This window comes from Impatiens glandulifera, chromosome 4 (genome assembly GCF_907164915.1).
Source record: "Impatiens glandulifera chromosome 4, dImpGla2.1, whole genome shotgun sequence".
NCBI lineage: Eukaryota > Viridiplantae > Streptophyta > Magnoliopsida > Ericales > Balsaminaceae > Impatiens > Impatiens glandulifera.
In genome coordinates, this window is record NC_061865.1 from 2,158,803 (window position 1) to 2,179,358 (window position 20,556).

Genomic DNA, 20,556 nt, shown 5'->3' on the forward strand with positions numbered 1-20,556 from the left:
ATGACATTAGTATTTAATAATCTGTCATATTTTGTTGCTGTTTTTAAAACAACAATTTTTTCGAGATTTGTTTCATATGTTGGTGCTAACCCTAGCTGAAAGAATAATGAATTTAATAATAATAATAATAAGAGGAATTTGTCAAATGATTTTCAAAGTTTTACTAACCAAAATTAAAGGAAAGAAGTTTAATTAGAAAATAAAATAAATTTTCTCATTTTAATTTTTTTGAAAACTCGTGTATATATAAGTTAGTATTTACAAAAAACCATAACAAACTGAATAATATGTATTGAGAGTTTGTTTAGTTAATAAGATTTTGGACTTCATTTAGATATGATATAATATAATTTTTTATATTAGAAATAGAAATTTTAAAATAAATTCAAAAGATAGTATAAGTTAAAGTTTTACAAAAAAAAAAAAAATTAATTAAATATTTCAAATAAAATGCTTGAAAATAATTAAATTTAATTCTAAATTTAGTTGTTTTAAAATTGTTTAGGTAATGTATTTATGGGAAGTGATAGATGAGTAAATTTGAGACTATGAGAGAAAATAGAACAGTTCCCAAACTAATTTTGTTTGGCATTTATTTTCCCAAATTAACATAATTTAACATAATTTGTTCATTTATTCCTAAACTAACCTAGTTTATTATTCAAACTCAATTTTTTTATTTTATTTATTTTTTTATTTTTTACATTTCAAATTTATTATATATATATATATATATTTAAATTATTATTTATATAAATTAAATTATTTATATTTTGATATATATTTTAAATTATTATTTTTATAAATTTGATTATTTATATTTTGATATATAATTTAAATTATTTTTTTATAAATTTAATTATTTATATTTTAATATATATATATATATATATATATATATATATATATATATATATATATATGGCAGTATGATTTCATCCTCATAAATTTTTATTTTTAACAATTCAAATTATTATATATTTATTGGGTTGTCTTTTATTAAAATAATTTTGACAACTTTTCATTATGATATAATTCACAATGAAAAGTTTTATCACAATTTTTATAAAAATAATTGATATAATTTTTATTGTGAAATTATATCACAATAAAAAGTTGTCAAAATTATTTTAATAAAAAACAACCCAATAAATATAAATAATAATTTGAATGAAAAGTTATCAAAACTATTTTTATAAAAGTCAACCTAATAAATATAAATAATAATTTGAATAGTAAAAAAAAAATTATGGAAATGAAAATATACTGCCACATATATATATATATATATAAATATATATATAATAAATTTAAAATGTAAATATATATATATATATATATTAGAATATAAATAATTAAATTTATAAAAAAATAATTTAAATTATATTTTAAAATATAAATAATCAAATTTATAAAAATAATAATTTAAAATATATATCAAAATATAAATAATTTAGTTTATATAAATAATAATTTAAATATATATCTATATATATAATAAATTTGAAATATAAAAATAATAAAAAAAATTCCTGAGTTTAAATAGTAAACTAGGTTAGTTTGAGAATAAATGAACAAACTATGTTAGTTTCCCTAGTTTGGGAATGTGAACGCCAAACAAGGTTAATTTGGGAAACTGTTTGTTCGAGAAAATAACTGTCATGTAAGAAAGAAGAAAAAGAATTTCCTCACTCAATTACTCCTCCAATCATTTTTTATTTATTTATTTTTTCATATAAAATTTCCAATAATTTACATTTATTAATCATATACAAATGAATGAGTTACATTTTTGTTTGAATAGTACTCCTCCAATCATTTTTTATTTATTTATTTTTTCATATAAAATTTCCAATAATTTACATTTATTAATCATATACAAATGAATGAGTTACATTTTTGTTTGAAAAGTGATTTAAAAGACTATCCTTATATAATAAACTAACAAAATTTCCGTGCGATGCACACGGATAAAAATAAAAATAAAATAAATTTAAAAAATTATAATAATATATTAATAAATAAATATATAACGCTCTCCTTCCACATTTTATTCATTTTGGTAAAATAATTTATTTTCTCACATATTTTTTCGAATGAATCTCTCATACTGTGACTTTACACTTTTACTTTGTCAATCAAACATTTGATTCATATTTTTTAATAATTAGTATAATGACCTCACACTTTGGTCAATCAAATATTTGATTTATATTTGTTTAACCACTTTTAAATGATATCAGTCTATTATCCTTCGGCAAACCACATCTCAATCACAGTTGGTAAAGGTTTTACTTGTTTTTGTTAGATTGCAAGTTCGAAACATACAAATAACATTTTTAATTTTATTTTTAACTGTTTTAAATTTATGAATGGGTCAACCTAATCCATTTATTCTCACATATATATCCAAATTAACCACAGTTTTCGACCCGGCAATCCAGACACTTTAAAAATTAAGAATCATTATATATATATAAATTAGTTAGTTAAAAATTTGAACTTTTATTATTAAAATGTCTCACGGTCATCAAATTTAGTGTTAATCTAAAAAATAAAGTATTGTTAGCCTAGTTGGTTAAGAGTTGTACTTGTTTTTGTTAGATTGCAAGTTCGAAACATATATATAGTATTTTAAATTTATTTTTAACCGTTTTAAATTTATGAGCGGGTCAACCCACAATCCAATCCAAGTATCCATTTACTCTCACATATATATCTAAATTAACCACATTTCTCTACCCGAAAATCAAAACATTTAAAAATTAAGTATCATTATATATATATATATATATATATATATATATATATATATATATATATAATTATATATATAGATTAATTAGTTAAAAATTTAAATTTTTATTGTTAAAATGTCTTGCTTTCATCGAATTCAAATTTCGTATTGAATTAATTAATTTTTTCTCTCTCATCTTTTATTTATATATATATATATATATATATATATTTTATCTCTCTTCATATTTATAATATATTTTATAATTAATTTTATATAAATATATATTTATCTCTTTATATACTAACTCCTATATTTTTATTTTTATTAATATATTTTTTTTTAAATTCTTTTCATATTTATTATAAATTATAAATTATTTTTTTATTTTTTTTATATTTTATACTTATAATATATATTCTCCCTCTTAATCGATTACTTTTAATTTTTTTTATTATATATATAAATTATAATAATATATATATATTTGAATATATCATAACTTGTATTTCTCTCTCATATATAATATATTTTCTATTTTTATTTTCTCTCTCATTATATATATATATATAATTAATTAATTTTGTATCTTTAATAATTAATTTATTTTTTTATATTATCACACTTCATTTATATATTAATTTTTCTTCTTAATTAATTTTTCTTTATTTTCTCTCATATATTAATTTATATCTCTCATAATTAATTTGTCTGTATTTTATCTCTCTTCATATATATATATATATATATATATATATATATATTATAATTTAATATAATTTTATATCAATATAAATTTATTTGATATTTTAATATATATATATATATATATATATATATATATATTTCTCTATTTATATATTAAATTTTATATTTTTATTAATATATTTTTTAATTTTTTTCATATTTATTATAGACGGTTTATTATTATTATTTTTAATATTATTTTATTTTATATTTTATTAATGATTTTACATTTCTTAATTTTTGAAGTGTTCGGATTGCCGGGTCTAGAGATGTGGTTAATTTGAATATATATGTGAAAGTAATTGGATACTTGGGTACAACCTTTTAATCAACTAGACTAATAATGCTTTATATTTTAATTTCAACACTAAAAATGAATGCGGGACATTTTAACAATATAAGTTATATATAATGATGCTTAATTTAAATTTAAAATATTGGAAGTGTACAACACGCTCTCTCCACAAATCACACAAATCAGGTAATTTCTCTTTCTTAATTTATTTCTCTTAATTATTTTCTTTCTCCTAATATATATATATATATATATATAAATATAAATTTCTTTCTTAATATATATATATATATTTTTTTTTTCCCTTAATTTAATTATTAAGTATTTTTTCTCTCTCCTATCATAATTAATTACTAATTTATATTTCCTATCATAATTATTAATTATATAATATTATTATATATATTATAAATAATTATATATAAAAATATCACGGTACTTACCATATTTCTCATAAAATTCTTATGGTATTAAATGATAAATTAACGGGTATTAAACATAAATAAAAGAAAATTATTAAATTTAATAAATGATAAATTAGACATAAATAAAAGAAAACGTTAAATTTAATAAATGAAAAATTATTGGGTATTAAACATAAATAAGAGAAAAACAATATAAATCTTTGTAAACATTTTTCTTTCTCTCACATATTCCTTCTTTCACTTTTTCGTTTTTCAGAAAAAAATACAAATCTTTGTAAACTTTTATTCTCTCACATAATTCTTATTTTTTACTTCTCCCGTCTCTCACATATTCAATCTTTTACTTTTATGCTAGGATTTTGGATGAGCGAGACACTATCCTACACTAGATGAGTGATCTTCGATTTGCAGACGCTGAGTGACAGCTTCAACGTTGACGATTTCGAACTGAAGCGGATGAATTTCAAAGGTAATTTCACTCCCTTTTTCGACCCGTTGTAAACTTTCTATTCATTCTCTTTTTCGAAAAAAAATAGCATATACCTTACGAATCTTAAACTTTTTATCCCTTACGGTTAACGGGAATGCAGTGCTAACTGAAGGATGGTCTCTTTGGCCTTTTGTGTTAAATTCAACCTCTGATATAACTATTGCCGATTTCGAGCTGAAGGTGATGGATTTCAAAGACAATTTCACTTCCTCTTTAGACTACGTGGTAACTCTCAATAGCGACATCCAAAACTTATATAACAATATGAAAAACTTACTTAAAGTATGAACATAATATATTAGAAAACTAACATGTGTTTCGTTTGAGAGCTTATTTTTGAATCATAGTTTCTCATTGTGGTTCAAACTGTTCAGAGTAGTTTCTTAGTTAAATTTTTTTATAATTTATTTCCAATTTAATATAAATTTAAATAAGTTTGTCATTATTCCTGATCTATATTAAGTGAACTTTGATTTATAATCCAATGTATCATGTAACACTTAATTTAAAATGTTGAAGGTGTACAACACGTCTCTTCACCATCATCCACAAATCAGGTAATTTCTCTTTCCTAATTTATTTATTTTAATTATTTTCTCTCTCCTAATATATATATAAATATAAATTTCTTTCCTAATATATATATGTAAATATAAATTTCTTTCCTAATATATATATATTTCTTTCCCTTCATTTAATTATTAAGTATTTTTTTTCTCTCCTATCATAATTAATAACTAATTTATATTTCTTATCATAATTATTAATTATATAGTATTATTATATATATTATAAATATTTATATATAAAAATATCACGGTGCTTACCATCTTTCTCATAAAATTTTGATGGTATTAAATGATAAATTAACTGGCATTAAACATAAATAAAAGAAAAATCTTAAATTTAATAAATGATAAATTAGACATAAATAAGAGAAAAAACGTAAGAGAAAATGTTAAATTTAATAAATGAAAAATTAATGGACATTAAACATAAATAAGAGAAAAACAATATAAATCTTTATAAACTTTTTTTCTTTCTCTCACATATCCCTTCTTTCACTTTTCCCGTTTTTCTGAAAAACAATACAAATCTTTGTAAATTTTTATTTCTCTCACATATTACTTCTTTACTTTTCTTGTCTCTCACATATTCATTCTTTTACTTTTCTGTTAGGATTTTGAACACTTTACAAATTAGTTATGATTATAGAAATAAACTCTCAACGAAACACATGTTAGTTTTCTAATATATTATGTTTATGCTTTTAGTAAACTATTCATATATTATATAAGTGTTGATGTTGCTATTGAGAGTTACCACGTGATCTAAAGAGGAAGTGAAATCGCCTTTGAAATCCATCACCTTCAGCTCGAAATCGGCAACGGTTATGTCAGATGTTGGATTTAACACAAAAGGCCAATGAGATCATCCTTCAGTTAACATTGCATTCCTTTTAAGCGTAAGGGATAAAAAGTTTAGGGTTCGTAAGATATATGCTGTTTTTTTTCGAAAAGAGAAGGAATAGAAAATTTACCACAGGTCGAAAGAGGGAGTGGAATTACCTTTGAAATTCATCTGCGGATCGAAGATCACTCATCTAGTGCAAAATAGTGTTTCGCCCGTCCAAAATCCTAGCAGAAAAGTAAAAAAATGAATATGTGAGACTGGTAAAAAAAGGAATATGTGAGAGAAATAAAAATTTACAAAGATTATTATTGTTTTTTTGGAAAAGTGAAAGAAAGAATATGTGAGAGAAAAAAAAGTTTACAAATATTTATATTGTTTTTCTCTTATTTATGTTTAATGCCCATTGATTTTTCATTTATTAAATTTAAAGTTTTCTCTCACGTTTTATCTCTTATTTATGTCTTCTTTATGTTTAATGCCGTTAATTTATCATTTAAGAATTTTATGAGAAATATGTTAAGCACAAATTACTTTTAATCAATTATATTCATATATTTTCTCCCTTCTAATCAATTACTTTTAATTTTTTTCTTTATCATATATATATATATATAACGTGCATTTCTCTCTCATATATATAATATATTTTTTATTTTTATTTTCTCTCTCATTATATATATAATTAATTAATTTTATATTTTTAATAATTAATTTATTTTTATGTTATCACTCCTCATTTATTATTAATTTTTCTTCTTAATTAAATTTTCTTTATTTTCTCTCATCTTATTATATATATATATATATATATATATATATATATATATATATTAATTTGAGTAATGATAGGGAAGGCGAATGGGGCCGCGCGAAAGTTTGCAAAAATAGAATATTCTTTCTTTTCTTATTAATTAATTTCTCTCTTTTTCTCTCTCACTAATCAATTAATTTATCCCTCGTCTCTAATTAATTTATTTAAACCCTAAAACCTAAATCCTAAACCCTAATTAATATCTCTTATTTTTATTTAGTTGAATTATGAATTTATTAAAAAATGAGTTAAAAAAATCAATTAATTAAAAAATAATTGATCGTGAGAATAGAAATATTAGATAAACATTTATAAGTAATAAAATTAAAAAAATATTAATAAGTCAATAAAAAAAATGCAAAAAAATTAAATAAAAGGAGAGTTTAGGGTTTAAGGTTTATGATTTAGAATTTAGGATTCAGAGGATTTAGGATTTAGGGATTAGGGATTAGGGTTTAGAGAAAAAAGAAATTAATAAATACAACTTATGTTTTATTTAAACATTATTAAAATATTTAATGTGAGAGTTTGTTGTAATGTGTTGAATTATTTACCCGTTAAAGTTAAATGAGAGATAATAAATATAAATAAATGAGTGAAATAATTAATCGTGAGAATAAAGATAAATTAATTAGTAGAGATAGAGAGAGAAATTAATTAATAAGAGGAGAGAGAAAGAAAATATTATATTTTCGCGGACTTTTGTGGCAGATTCGCGTCCCTATCATTACTCTATTAATTTATATCTCTCATAATTAATTTGTGTATTTTATCTCTCACATATTCTCACATATTCATCAAATTTGGTGTTGAATCTAAAATATAAAGTGTTTGGTTATGTTGCAAGTTCGAAACATATAAATAGTATTTTAAATTTATTTTTAACCGTTTTAAGTTTATGTGCGGGTCAACCCACAATCTGACTCAAATATCCAATTACTCACACATATATATCCAAATTAATCATAGCTTTTGACCCGACAATCCAAACATTTTAATAATTAACCATCATTATATATAAATAAATTAGTTAGTTCGAAACATACAAATTGTTTAAGTAATGTATTTATGAGAAGTGATAGATGAGGGAATTTAAGAAACTGAATATGAGAGAAAATAACGTGTCATGTAAGAGAGAAGAAAAAGAATTCCCTCACCCAATTCACTCATTCAATAATTTTTTATTTATTTATTTTTTCATATAAAATTTCCAATAATTTACATTTATTAATCATATACAAATGAATAAGGAGTTACATTTTTATTCGAATAGTGATTTAAAAGACAATCTTTATATAATAAACTAGCAAAATTTTCGTACAATGCACACGGATAAAAATAAAATAAATTAAAAAATTATAATAATATATTAATAAATAAATATATAACGCTCTTATTCCACATTTTATTCACTTTGGTAAAACAATTTATTTTCTCACATATTTTTTCGAATGAATCTCTCATCTCGTGACTTTACACTTTCACTTTGTCAATCAAACATTTGATTCATATTTTTTAATAATTAGCATTGTGACCTCAACTTTGGTCAATCAAATATTTGATTCATATTTGTTTAACCACTTTCAAATGATACCAGTCTTTTATCCCTCAGCAAACCACATCTCAATCATATTTGGTAAAAGGTTGTACTTGTTTTGTTAAGTTGCAAGTTCGAAACATACAAATAACATTTTTAATTTTATTTTTAACCGTTTTAAATTTATAGACGGGTCAACCCACAATCCAACCCAAGTACCCATTTACTCTCACATATATATCCAAGTTAACTACAGTTCTCGACCCCGGCAATCCGGACATTTTAAAAATTAAGCATCATTATATATATATATATAAATTAGTTAGTTAAAAATTTGAACTTTTATTGTGAAAACGTCTTGCGTTAATCAAATTTGGTGTTTAATCTAAAATATAAAGTGTTGTTAGCTTAGTTGGTTAGAAGGTTGTACTTATTTTGTTAGGTTGCAAGTTTGAAACATACAAATAACATTTTTAATTTTATTTTTAACTGTTTTAAGTTTATAGGCGGGTCAACCCACAATCCGACCCAAGTATCCATTTACTCTCACATATATATCCAAATTAACCACAACTCTCGACCCGGCAATCCAGACACTTTAAAAATTAAGCATCATTATATATATATATATATATATATATATATATATATATATATATATATATATATATATATATATATATATATATATATATATAGATTAGTTAGTTAAAAATTTAAACTTTTATTGTTAAAATGTCTCGCTAAAAATTTAAACTTTTATTGTTAAAATGTCTCGCGTTCATCAAATTTGGTGTTGAAACTAAAATATAAAGTGTTGTTAGCCTAGTTGGTTAAATGGTTGTACTTGTTTTGTTAGGTTGTAAGTTCGAAACATATAAATAGTATTCTAAATTTATTTTTAACGGTTTTAAGTTTATGGGCGGGTCAACGCACAATCCGACCCAAATATCAATTTTACTCTCACATATATATTCAAATTAACCACAACTCGAGACCCGACAATCCGAACAATTTAAAAATTAAGTATCATTATATATATATATATATATATATATATAGATTAGTTAGTTAAACATTTAAACTTTTATTGTTAAAATGTCTCGTGTTCATCAAATTTGATGTTGAATCTAAAATATAAAGTGTTGTTAAATAGTTGTAATTGTTTTGTTATTTTTAATTTTATTTTTAATCGTTTTAAGTTTATGGACGGATTAACCTACAATTCTACCAAGTATACATTTTCTCTCACATAATTAATTTTTTAATTTTAATAATATTTTATTTATAATTTAAATTGTCATGAATAATATTTAGGAACGGTGGTAGTTTTTAAATATATTTTTAACCATTCCAAACAGGTACTAAACCTTTAAGCTTTTGTCGTTTTATAAATTTTCAAGAATTTAATTTTCAATCGATCTTTCTTCCCGCCGCGTTCGCCATTTCTCCATCATCTTTCAAATCCACAGTAATCATCAACTGGAAAAGAACGAAATCATCAACTGGAAGTGATCTGAGCAATCTTAATTCCATATCATTCATTTCCAGTTATCCAATCACAGAACTTCTGTAGCTGATTCGAAACCCTATTTTCTCTCACCGAACAGGCAGGCATGAATCAGTATCATATATACCACGCAATTGGCCGCGGGAAGTATTCGGTAATTTGCGATGATGTATCTTGTTGAAAAATGAAATCTGAAATTACAATTTTGGTTGATTTAACGTGTATTATTATCTTTATAGACTGTTTATAAGGGGAGAAAGAAGAAGTCACTTGAGTATTTTGCGATCAAGAGTGTCGATAAATCGCAGAAGACCAAGGTTCTCCAAGAAGTAAGAATCATTCTGCCTTTTTCAGGTTCAGACGAGTCATATGGATCCCATTCATACATTCTAACTTCATCCAGGGTTTATAGTATTAAATTACCTAATTTCTTACTCAACAAACATGTATGATGACATGACATAGTTAGAAGCTTGGAGAATCCTCTTTTGAGTTCATGCATTTGAAATCAGCAAAGTCAAAATGTCAATTAATACTAGATATTTGTGTTTGGTGTGTATTCTGATATGCTGATGACATGGGAAGACACGGATTATTCTATTTCAATCAGTAAATCTAAACACATGTCAGCCAATAGCTGTAAGGATGGATCATACTGTGTAAACTCTAGATTAGCTGCAGCTCGCTGTCCGATGTTTGAGGGATTACTAGTGAATTATGCCTGAACATTTATCCCAGATTCTGATATGCAGTCCTTAGTTCGGATTCCTTGCACTCTAAAACTGTATTTTGAGTACTGATCTGATTGCCACTCCTAGCCAATGAGCAGATGTTGTAAACTAATCAAGTGCTTAGATCTTATTCATCAGTTGCAATAGTATCTAATGCTTTGATAGTTAGAACAAAATTCCAGAGTTGATTATGTACATGCATCCCTTGTATTCATTTTCTCTTACCCCGTTTCTTTCAGGTTAGAGTTCTTCACACACTAGACCATCCAAATATATTGAAATTCTTTTCTTGGTAAGTGTTGCTTAGGTGGTTTGGAATTGGTAATGATTATAGTTATTAATCATTAATATATATTTACTGCATATCTCCTGTTCCACTAGGTATGAAACTTCTGCTCATTTGTGGTTGGTCTTGGAATATTGTGTTGGAGGAGATCTCATGTCATTGTTGAAACAGGTAATCACTTCTATCAAGAGTATTATCACGTGAGCTGTGGAACCCAAGGGATAATGTGTTTATTTTTTCTGATGAATTTGATTTTGAAGGTATAATATCAAGGTAGTCTAATTTGTTAAGCTATTAAAGAGACTTAATCCCATCCCAGAACATTATCTTTATCATTTTTTCCTTATGTTACTTCAGTGTTGTTAAAATATTGAATTACTTTTTTTTTTTAAATCAAGACCTATAAAAATACAAATATTTCAACCAGAATCTTGGTATTCTATTACTATGATTTTATGAATTAACTTATATGAAGTACAAGATATGTAATCTACATTTTACAAATAATCTGAGACATCCATAGTCATAATAATGGAGAGATATTGGAATAGTGAAATAAAAAAAAAAACAGGGAAATTGATCTCCCTTTATTTTTTTGACATTTATATGATTCTTTTGATAAATCTTCAAAATGATTACCAAATAGGTAAAGTATAATGATTGGGGGTTGTGCTAGCTTCCTCCAGAGAATAAACTCTGGTTCAAAAAAAAAAAAAGAAGCTAATTTGTTTTATAAAACCTTTCTGTAGAAACAAAAAAATGCTAATAATTTTTAATCAATGTCATAGCAAACTGTTGATTTCTGCAACATTTTTCGTTTTTGTATTGTGGACCTTGTTAGGATGATAGTGTTGTTGGGCGATTCCCTAACATTTCAATCTTTTAGCTTGTTAGTAACCATTTAGTATTATGATAATTCATTTAGTATTGGAATTTGTTTAATGAATGAGTTGTAGGACAAGAGGCTTCCAGAAGATTCAATACATCTTCTTGTTTGTGATCTTGTCAAAGCTTTGATGTAAGAGCTGCTGTCATTTCCTTTATTAATTTGCCACATCCAATATTGTTTGACAATGCATGCTACTTACTCTGTGATTATCCCCTCCCCAGGTTTTTGCATTCCAAGGGAATAATGTACTGTGACTTGAAGCCGTCAAACATCCTTTTGGATGAAAATGGGCATACAAAGGCAATGACCCTTCAACATTGTCTTATTTCTATAGTCAGCAGCTTTTCTCCAAGTAGTAACATGTTCTCTATTCTGTATTGCAGCTTTGTGATTTTGGATTGGTCCGAAAACTGAGTGATGTATCAGATGTTCCATCTTCTTTGGTGAGATTTCTTTCAGTCCCAATATCCTTTGCTCATTCATTACAATTTGAATTTTCAATATCCTCCTCTTCACTTTTTTTTTTCTTTCCAAAAACAGAAAGTAACCTGTCTTTTTCTTCCTGCATTTTTTAGATGCCACAAGCGAAGCGCGGAACTCCATTCTACATGGCTCCTGAACTGTTTCAGGATGGAGGTGTCCATTCTTTTGCTTCTGATTTATGGGCTCTTGGTTGTGTGATGTATGAATGTTATACGGGGTCTCCTCCCTTTGTAGGAAGTGAATTTACTCAATTAGTTAAATCAATCCTATCTGATCCAACCCCATCCCTGCCTGGTAATCCTAGCCGTCCATTTGCCAACCTAATAAACTCTCTTCTAGTGAAAGATCCAGCTGAAAGAATACAATGGACAGAACTCTGTGGACATGTTTTCTGGAGGACAAGTTTTACTCTAGTTCCCTTACCTCCCCAGCCTGCTTTTACTAATATGATTGAGGTTTTGTCAAGGCCGTGTCTTGCAGAGAAAAACAGCGATAAGCATGTACAAAACAAAACTCCACCAAAATATCGTGAAAAGGATTCAAGAGGAGGAGGTCCCAAGAAAGATGAAAATAGTATTTCAGGTTCAAAAAGTTGTGAGACACCAGTTAAGGGTATCTCGAGTGGCAGGAAGAATCAAACAAAAGCCCTAGGGAAAGTTACTGAGAGACGGATAGATTCTTCAGGCAATACCAAAGGCGGCGTGAATCTTCTACGGCTCTCAAGAATAGCGAAAACTAACTTGCAAAGGGAAAATGAGAAAGAAAACTACCGTAGACCAATGACTGACGGCTGTGAAAATGATGCTGAAGTTAAGATCGAAAACACCGATATGGAACTAGACTTTAGTGAGAATGTGGAGGATGAAACACAAGATGACCCAGATAATTCTACTTGCCTTGATGAGAAAAGTGGAAAAGACAATATGGATGAGGGGGAGGATCAAGATGTGCCTGTAGAATCATCTGCAGAAAATGATAGTGTGACTGATATTCCATCCACTTTTAGTCCTCAACTAAAAAATCCAAGGGCAAAAGAAAGTGCAGGCATCCCTGATTTTGACTCTTCAAAATCATCAGTTGAGCTTTCTCAGGTGCTTTGGCACCCATCTGACCTCTCTGTCAGACCTGTGATGCCCAGTAGAAAGGCTGATAAAGTATCAATACCAATACAATCTCTCCCCTTCGAAGCTCTGCAAGCTTCTGATTTTGTCAAGATGCCCAAGGACCAGCTTGATGCACTTAACAATAGAATACTAACAAATTTATGTGGGAATTCTTCTGTTGGCGAGAAGCAGAATATCATTAGATATCTTGAGATGTTGAGCAGCAATGCTGAAGCTGCCAATATCTTGACTAATGGGCCAATCATGTCGATGCTTGTCAAAATGTCGCGACAATCTAAAGCTTCTGTTTTGCGTGTTCAACTTGTTTCCCTAATAGGCCTGTTAATCCGACATTCTACCTTTATTGAAGATGATTTAGCAAATTCTGGGATTTTGAGTTCGTTAACTGATGGTCTGCGAGATAAGCAAGAAAAAGTAAGGAGGTCCTCCATGGCTGCTCTTGGTGAGCTACTGTTTTATATCTCCACTCAAAACGAGCATACAAAGGACGGAATTCCTACTGAATTTCTATCTCCATCCAAGGATAGTCGCGGAATTTCTGGTTGGCAGGTCATTTTGTCTGCATGGCATAAAAATAATTTTCTTATGTTCTTTTGTATGCCTCTAAATTACTAAAAGTTAACTTTTGAAGCAGGTTTCAAATACACAGATATCGTTGGTGACATCACTATTGCGGAAAGGAGAGGATGATCTTACTCAGCTCTATGCATTGAGGACAATAGAAAACATATGTAGTCAAGGGGCACAATGGGCAACACGTTTCACAAGCCAGGATGTTATTAAAAACCTGTGTTATATATTTAGGGCTCCGGGAAAGCAGGATAGCACAAAACTGACAGCTGGGTCTTGTTTGGTACGCCTAGTTCGTTTTAACCCTCCTAGCATTCAACCTGTCATAGATAAACTTCCTTTGAAGGATATTGCTTCAGTACTTATTAAAGGTAGCCAACGTGAACAACAAATTTGCTTAAACCTTATTAATATGGTCATGTTTAGCAGCCACATTGTTACGAACATGGGAAAGCATGTTCTTTCGTTGGTGGAAGAAAAGGGTCTTGTTCCATTTCTCATGTCTATTACTGAACAAGGTAGTGAAGTTCTAAAGGGAAAGGCTCTTGTTTTGGTGGGTCTGCTTTGTAAAAATGGTAGGAGATGGTTGGCTCATTTCTTTTCCAATGGAAGGTTACTCTCAATTGTGGACAGAATGGTGAAAGAAAAGGACAACTTTATGCAACAGTGCTTAGAAGCTTTCATCCATGTGATAGCATCCATTCTACCAAGTCTTCTGGAGGCTATAACAACTGATATTCAACAGATGATGGGAGGGAGACGCCACACTCAGATTGGAGGCCTCACCAGTCGAGCAGCGACCCCAAAAAACAATGTTAATTTATTTCCTGTCCTTTTTCATCTTCTTAGTAGTTCATCTTTCAAGCGCAAGATAGTCAATCTTCAGGTTCTTCAACAGTTGACAACTCTGATCAAGCTTGCAGAGACTCCCTTCCAGGTTAACAATTGCAATTTGAGCTTTTTGCTTCTTATTTCTACAATGATTGTTTGGATACCATTGTTTGATCTGGGGTTATTTGAATGACCAGGTGATTTTTTTCAAATAACCCCGTTTGATGTAGGTTTATAAAAATTAGGTTATTTGAGTAAAAAACATTAGAGTTTTAAATAACCCAAGATCAAAGAAACTCTAGGGGTATAAATATAATATTTTGGTTGATGATTTAATGATGAGTAGATTGTTAATGGGATATTGGGTTATAGTTAATAAACTGAATGAATATCATTCCAAAGTAAAAAAAGAAAAGAAAAGATATAATTGCAGGGGACAGAGCTGGTTGACAAGCAAACTGCATAACTGACCTAAAATTTTGGATTGAATTTCTGATCATAGGAAATATCATGACTAAACTGACTGTTACCATTTATTATTTTTTATGAAACTGCAGGGAAGGGATGATTTTCAGATAACCCTTCTACGTGTTCTTGAGTGCATCACAGGAGAACCATCTCTTATTCTTGATAGTCCTAAAGTTTATAGTCATGAGATTCTTCCTAGTCTGGCTGTTCTATATAAAGGAAACAAAGATGGGAATGCTCGGTTTTTGTGCCTCAAAATAATATTCGACGTGATGGATACCTTTCTGAACGAAACCTCAGAAGACGATAAACCTCAAGAACAATTGAAATCCATATCAAAAGATCACTTCCTTCCTCTATATCCCATGTTCATCGAGGACGAGGATCCGATTCCCATGTACGCCCAAAAGTTGCTTGTGATGCTCATTGAGTTTAATTACATCAAGATCCCAGACATCCTTAATCTGAAGATAATCTCCAAGTGTTTCGAATTTCTACTTGGCGATTTCTCTGCTGCAAATGTGAACAATATAATGCTCTGTCTTGCCTTAGCATCAGCTTCAGAACTGGAAAACAAGATATTATCGCAACTTAGAGTTGTTAGGAGGATCGGTAACCTCTTGGAATTCGCGTACGTGAAGGAAATGGAAGATTTCATCGAGCCAATTTTGAATCTTTGCAAGGCGTTTCTATTGCGTGCCGTTGGGAATGTTAAGGGTTTCGTGTATGATAAAGAACCGAGGCTGTTAAGCGATGGGTTTTTTTCGGACTGGGGAAGTGTAGTAGATCAGCAACAATGTATAAAAGATATAGTTGATTTCGGAGGGAATGTCGGTGTTTTGCTCGAGCTGTGCAAATCCAATGAGAAAAATGTATCGGATTTGGCTTCTGAATGTATAGTTTTGTTGATGAAAGTAGCTCCGAGGGAAGCTACAAATGGTTTTCTAACGAATCTACCGAAGGTTACATTGATTTTGGAGTCATGGGAAAAGGCGGTTATTGTTTCCGAGTTGGTTATAAACAGGATATTGCATTCGCTTGGGTATTCGTGTAGGCAATATTTATCGTATGCTATGATATTGTCGATATCTGTACCGGAGATTTTTAAGGTGGAATCGATTGTGTTTCAGATAAAGAATGCGGGATTGAAAGGTATTCATGATTCTGCATATAAGGCGAGTTTGGAGCTGCAAAGGTTGCCTCGTTGTGTTTGAAATATGCAGTTTTTTTTCTTCCACTGGGGCTCCGTTTGGCTCGTGTTCAGCATTAATGGCATGTCCTGCTCGGCTGGTAAGAGTCTATTATGCTATTACTTGTGTAATTTTGTGCCATAGCTGATGTGGGTTCATCTATTTTGAATTCAAGCATCTCATGTGCAGGATTTTTTCCAATCAAGTTTTGGTGTTTGCAATGTTTTTGTTATAGATTTCCAACCGTCGCAATAGATATTACCAAGGAATTTAGCTAAAATTAGTTCTGAGATAGATCCAGATTGTTTTCTTTGAAGTCAGTTAATGAAATATAATGTTTTTTTATATTATATATAGAAGGAAATCAACCAATTATATAATTATTTCAAACATATATATAAGTATATCCAAATGTTATATAAGTAATTGTTTTGTAAGATTATATAGTTAAGGTAGTTAAGATCCTCCTCCCTCCAATTTCAAATAATCCAAATAGGAAGGGTATAGAGAAAAGATGAAATTTCCATTACCGTCACTTGTCGTAAAATTATCCAAACTAGGATCAATCCCGATGTAACATATGTTAGGAGAGTGATCTGCCATATTAAGTCCATAATAATACATGTGGTCGAATATACTGTAGAAGTCCAACGATCTACATCCATAAACAAAAACAAAAGTGTGTCATTTCCATGATTCAGATTCTTAATTTTAAGGTTAGTTAATTAAGTAAGCACTTAATTACCTACTGCAACAAGGGTCGTCACCAGATCCATCACAAACAACCTCAATAATGTTAACTAAACAACCGTTTACAACTGTACAAATCCATACCTCTCTTGGGAAGTGACGACATGTCTCTTGATAATCTAAATAGGGGAAATTTGGAGGTAAATGAGGCACAATGTCACGTTCGCTTGTTACCCTTATTGTGTCGGGAACATGTTGGGTGTAGAATGTTGCGAATTAGCCATTTCCAATTCGTGGCATTCCATATTTATAAACTTTAATATTCTTAGCTTTACCTGTTATCTGTCAATTGAAATAATACAAAACTGTTTTTTTGCATGAAGGGTCAATCAACTAAAGACCCATTTTAATGCAGGATAAATGATTTTGTTACCTCGAGATCCAGTGCACAAAATGAAGCCATTGCTCCTCCCATTGAATTCCCAGTGATGAAAACATAATGTTTTCTCCATACAATTCATTCGCTTTCCTGACCGCATTTACAACAACAAGGTGTATGGTCGTGTCATGGTAAGCTGAATAAAATCCACGATGCACCTGAAGTAACAATAGCAAAGGTGTTTTTAAAGTAGATATTTTTTGAAATTGACAAATTGGTAAGAACATACCTTTGTTTCGGGCGTGTTTGGGTAATCTATATCAGACAGACACCAGTCTAGATCTGTGATCCAATTCTGTATGCTGATATATGCATAAGAGACTAATCCAAATTTAATCAAAAGGTTATTACCAACCTTCTTAATTGAGTTCCTCTGAATGCAATGATAACTACATTTACTCGACAATAAGATAAAACGAAGATTTAAGTGCAATTCTCAACCACCTCATAATAAATGATTTTTAAAATATTAATAAAATTTAATTAAAAACCAATATATGGATAACTAACTATAATATACAGAACTACACATTTGAATAAATTTTAAATTTATATCAAATTAACATCATTTATTTTATTTTTATTAAATGTAGATTTGAAGGATAATCAATCCAATTCTATCAATTCCAAACAAGGCTTTAAGACGATTAGGTATAATGAAGACTCAAGAGCCTAAATTATTCATCTAACAACATCATTAATTTGTCTAAACAATTATGCTATGAGATGTCTTTGTCATTCTCCTTTGCTTCTTTCCTACCAAAGTAATATTATAAACAAACAAAAAAAAAAAAATAGAGAAAAAGATTGATAAATTATATATTTTTAAATTGTATATATAAAATAATAAAATTTAATTTTGTTTTTATTTTCAAATAGTTATTTATAAGTTACTGTTTATAGTTTTAATCCTATAAAATTATTTTCTGAAAATGATCCTTATATATTAAAAATATAAGAATTTGTAGGTAGGAATGACAATTGGGCGGATCGGGTGGTGAATGTTTACCATATTTACTTCGGAGCCATCGTAGCTCTATTCAATTTTGGGATCTCCATGGGCACTTTTATATCATATTATTAAAAAAATAAAAATTTAATTAATAAAATTTTATAATTGATTTTCTTAATATTATATATATATATATATATATATTTATATATATATATATATATATATATATATATATATATATATATATATATATATATATATATATATATTGTAAAATACCATTATAAAGAAACCATCGTACTCCGTTCTGAGTTCCCCACGATCCACTTGGCATAACACCCGTTTAAACTCAAAACACTTTCAGATTGAGTCGAACCCTTGACCTTTTTGTCTCTTAAGCTAACTCTTACCACTAGGCTACCTTGGTAGAGTTATACTTAAATAATTATATTGGTGATGTTATATATTTAATTGTGTTTATATTGTTCGGGGTAGAATCGGGATTAAATTGGGGCGGAGTCGGACGGGGGACACAAGTACGAACAACTACCGGTAAAACCCAGGAAAAAACGCCCTGTTAATTCGGGTCGAAAATCATAGAACGGTTTATAATTGTCATCCCTACTCGTAGATACTCGAGAAAAACGATTAACTTCACGATCGACTCAATCAATTTTCCAAAACAAATATATTAAAACGTCATAATAATAACATTTATGATACTAATTGAACAATTAAGATTTTTGAAAATTTGACAATTTCTCTCAAAATTAGGATTATAACTCAAATATGTAGTGTTACCATACTAGCTGACTCAATTCAAACTTCTCATAAAGCATTCAAAGACTCGGACATCACCCAATGAATCTCAATCATACTCTATAAAAGAATCAAAATACTAGCTAACTTCTCGACAATACAAAATTAGTGATTTGTCATAATACAACTCACATATCATCCATGAGAATTTCACTATGAATATCGCTTAATTGAAAGACGTGTTTTAACCAACAAAAATATTAACAAAAGAATTACAAATACCATGAAGACTACAAGAGTTCGAATCCTTACACTTGAAAATACTTACATCCAATTTAAGGCAAAATAAACTAAATTACCCAAACTTTTTAAATAAAGTTTGACACATTTGTTCATTTATATAGTTATATTGAAATAAAGGGTTAGTTTAATTCAACTTATTCCAAGATTAGCTCTGCTAACTACTTACATGTTTTATAGTATCAAACTTATTTATTGAAAAGCTATGCAAGTTTAGTTTTAGGGCATTTGTAGCAGAATCCTTAAAATGTGTTATATCTCTATTATGAAGATAAATAATATAAAAGTTGTAAAAAAATGATTTATCAAATTCCCTATCCTTATAATTTTTTAGGGATGATGAAAGTGAATCTTTATATTTAGAGATTACTGTAGCATCCCTAAATAATAAAATAATATATTTTCTCTTTCTTGACTAACAATGATTATTTAAATATATATGAATAAGTAATTAAATGGTTGAGATGGTTGAAAAGTTGGTTGTTTTAATGAATATTTAAATGATATATGGATAAGGATAAGGAAGCTGATGTAGAATAATTTATATTTTGATTCTCTAAAATAGGGATATTATTATTTTATATTATTTTTAAGGATACAAGATAGGGAAGCTGGTACAAATGCCCTTATATATTCGCCATAAGTTTGTCAATAGAATTATTATAAGCTTGTTATGCAACTGTGTTTATAAGTTTAATAATATAAATTTATAATAATATTGTTATCAATTTGAAACATCTTCTTTTGAACTTTACAATTTGAAGCTCCTTATTGGGATCAATTGTAATTTGAGATCTCTTCTTTTGAGCTCATAATTTAAGGCTCTGCATTGTGAAGTTGCTACATAATGAGATTTTGCTTAACGGATATGGACGT

At 27.9% G+C, this 20,556-nt stretch overlaps 1 protein-coding gene across 4 annotated transcripts; it reads left to right on the top strand.

The window, feature by feature from the left end:
• The first annotated feature begins 9,913 nt into the window (after nt 1-9,913).
• Nucleotides 9,914-17,953, top strand: LOC124934934 (serine/threonine-protein kinase RUNKEL-like). 4 transcript variants are annotated; one of them, XR_007099069.1, is made up of 11 exons: nt 9,914-10,119; nt 10,205-10,294; nt 10,936-10,988; nt 11,078-11,153; nt 11,939-12,000; nt 12,093-12,171; nt 12,255-12,314; nt 12,447-14,027; nt 14,113-14,985; nt 15,437-16,637; nt 17,611-17,953. XR_007099069.1 is itself a non-coding variant. In XM_047475421.1 (10 exons), the coding sequence occupies exons 1-10, from the start codon at nt 10,072-10,074 to the stop codon at nt 16,559-16,561; spliced, it is 4,047 nt and encodes a 1,348-aa protein (XP_047331377.1). In that variant the 5' UTR covers nt 9,914-10,071; the 3' UTR covers nt 16,562-16,814. The 4 variants fall into 4 exon arrangements, 1 of the variants encoding a protein (XP_047331377.1); XR_007099068.1 differs by having other exon boundaries at nt 17,643-17,953; XM_047475421.1 differs by lacking the exon at nt 17,611-17,953 and having other exon boundaries at nt 15,437-16,814.
• The last annotated feature ends 2,603 nt before the right edge of the window (nt 17,954-20,556 follow it).

Coding starts and splice junctions, on each gene's coding strand:
- LOC124934934 (XM_047475421.1), top strand. CDS start 10,072: ATGAATCAGTATCATATATACCACGCAATTGGCCGCGGGAAGTATTCG. Junction 10,120..10,204: donor TTGGCCGCGGGAAGTATTCG/GTAATTTGCGAT, acceptor TTATCTTTATAG/ACTGTTTATAAGGGGAGAAA. Junction 12,172..12,254: donor ATGAAAATGGGCATACAAAG/GCAATGACCCTT, acceptor TCTGTATTGCAG/CTTTGTGATTTTGGATTGGT.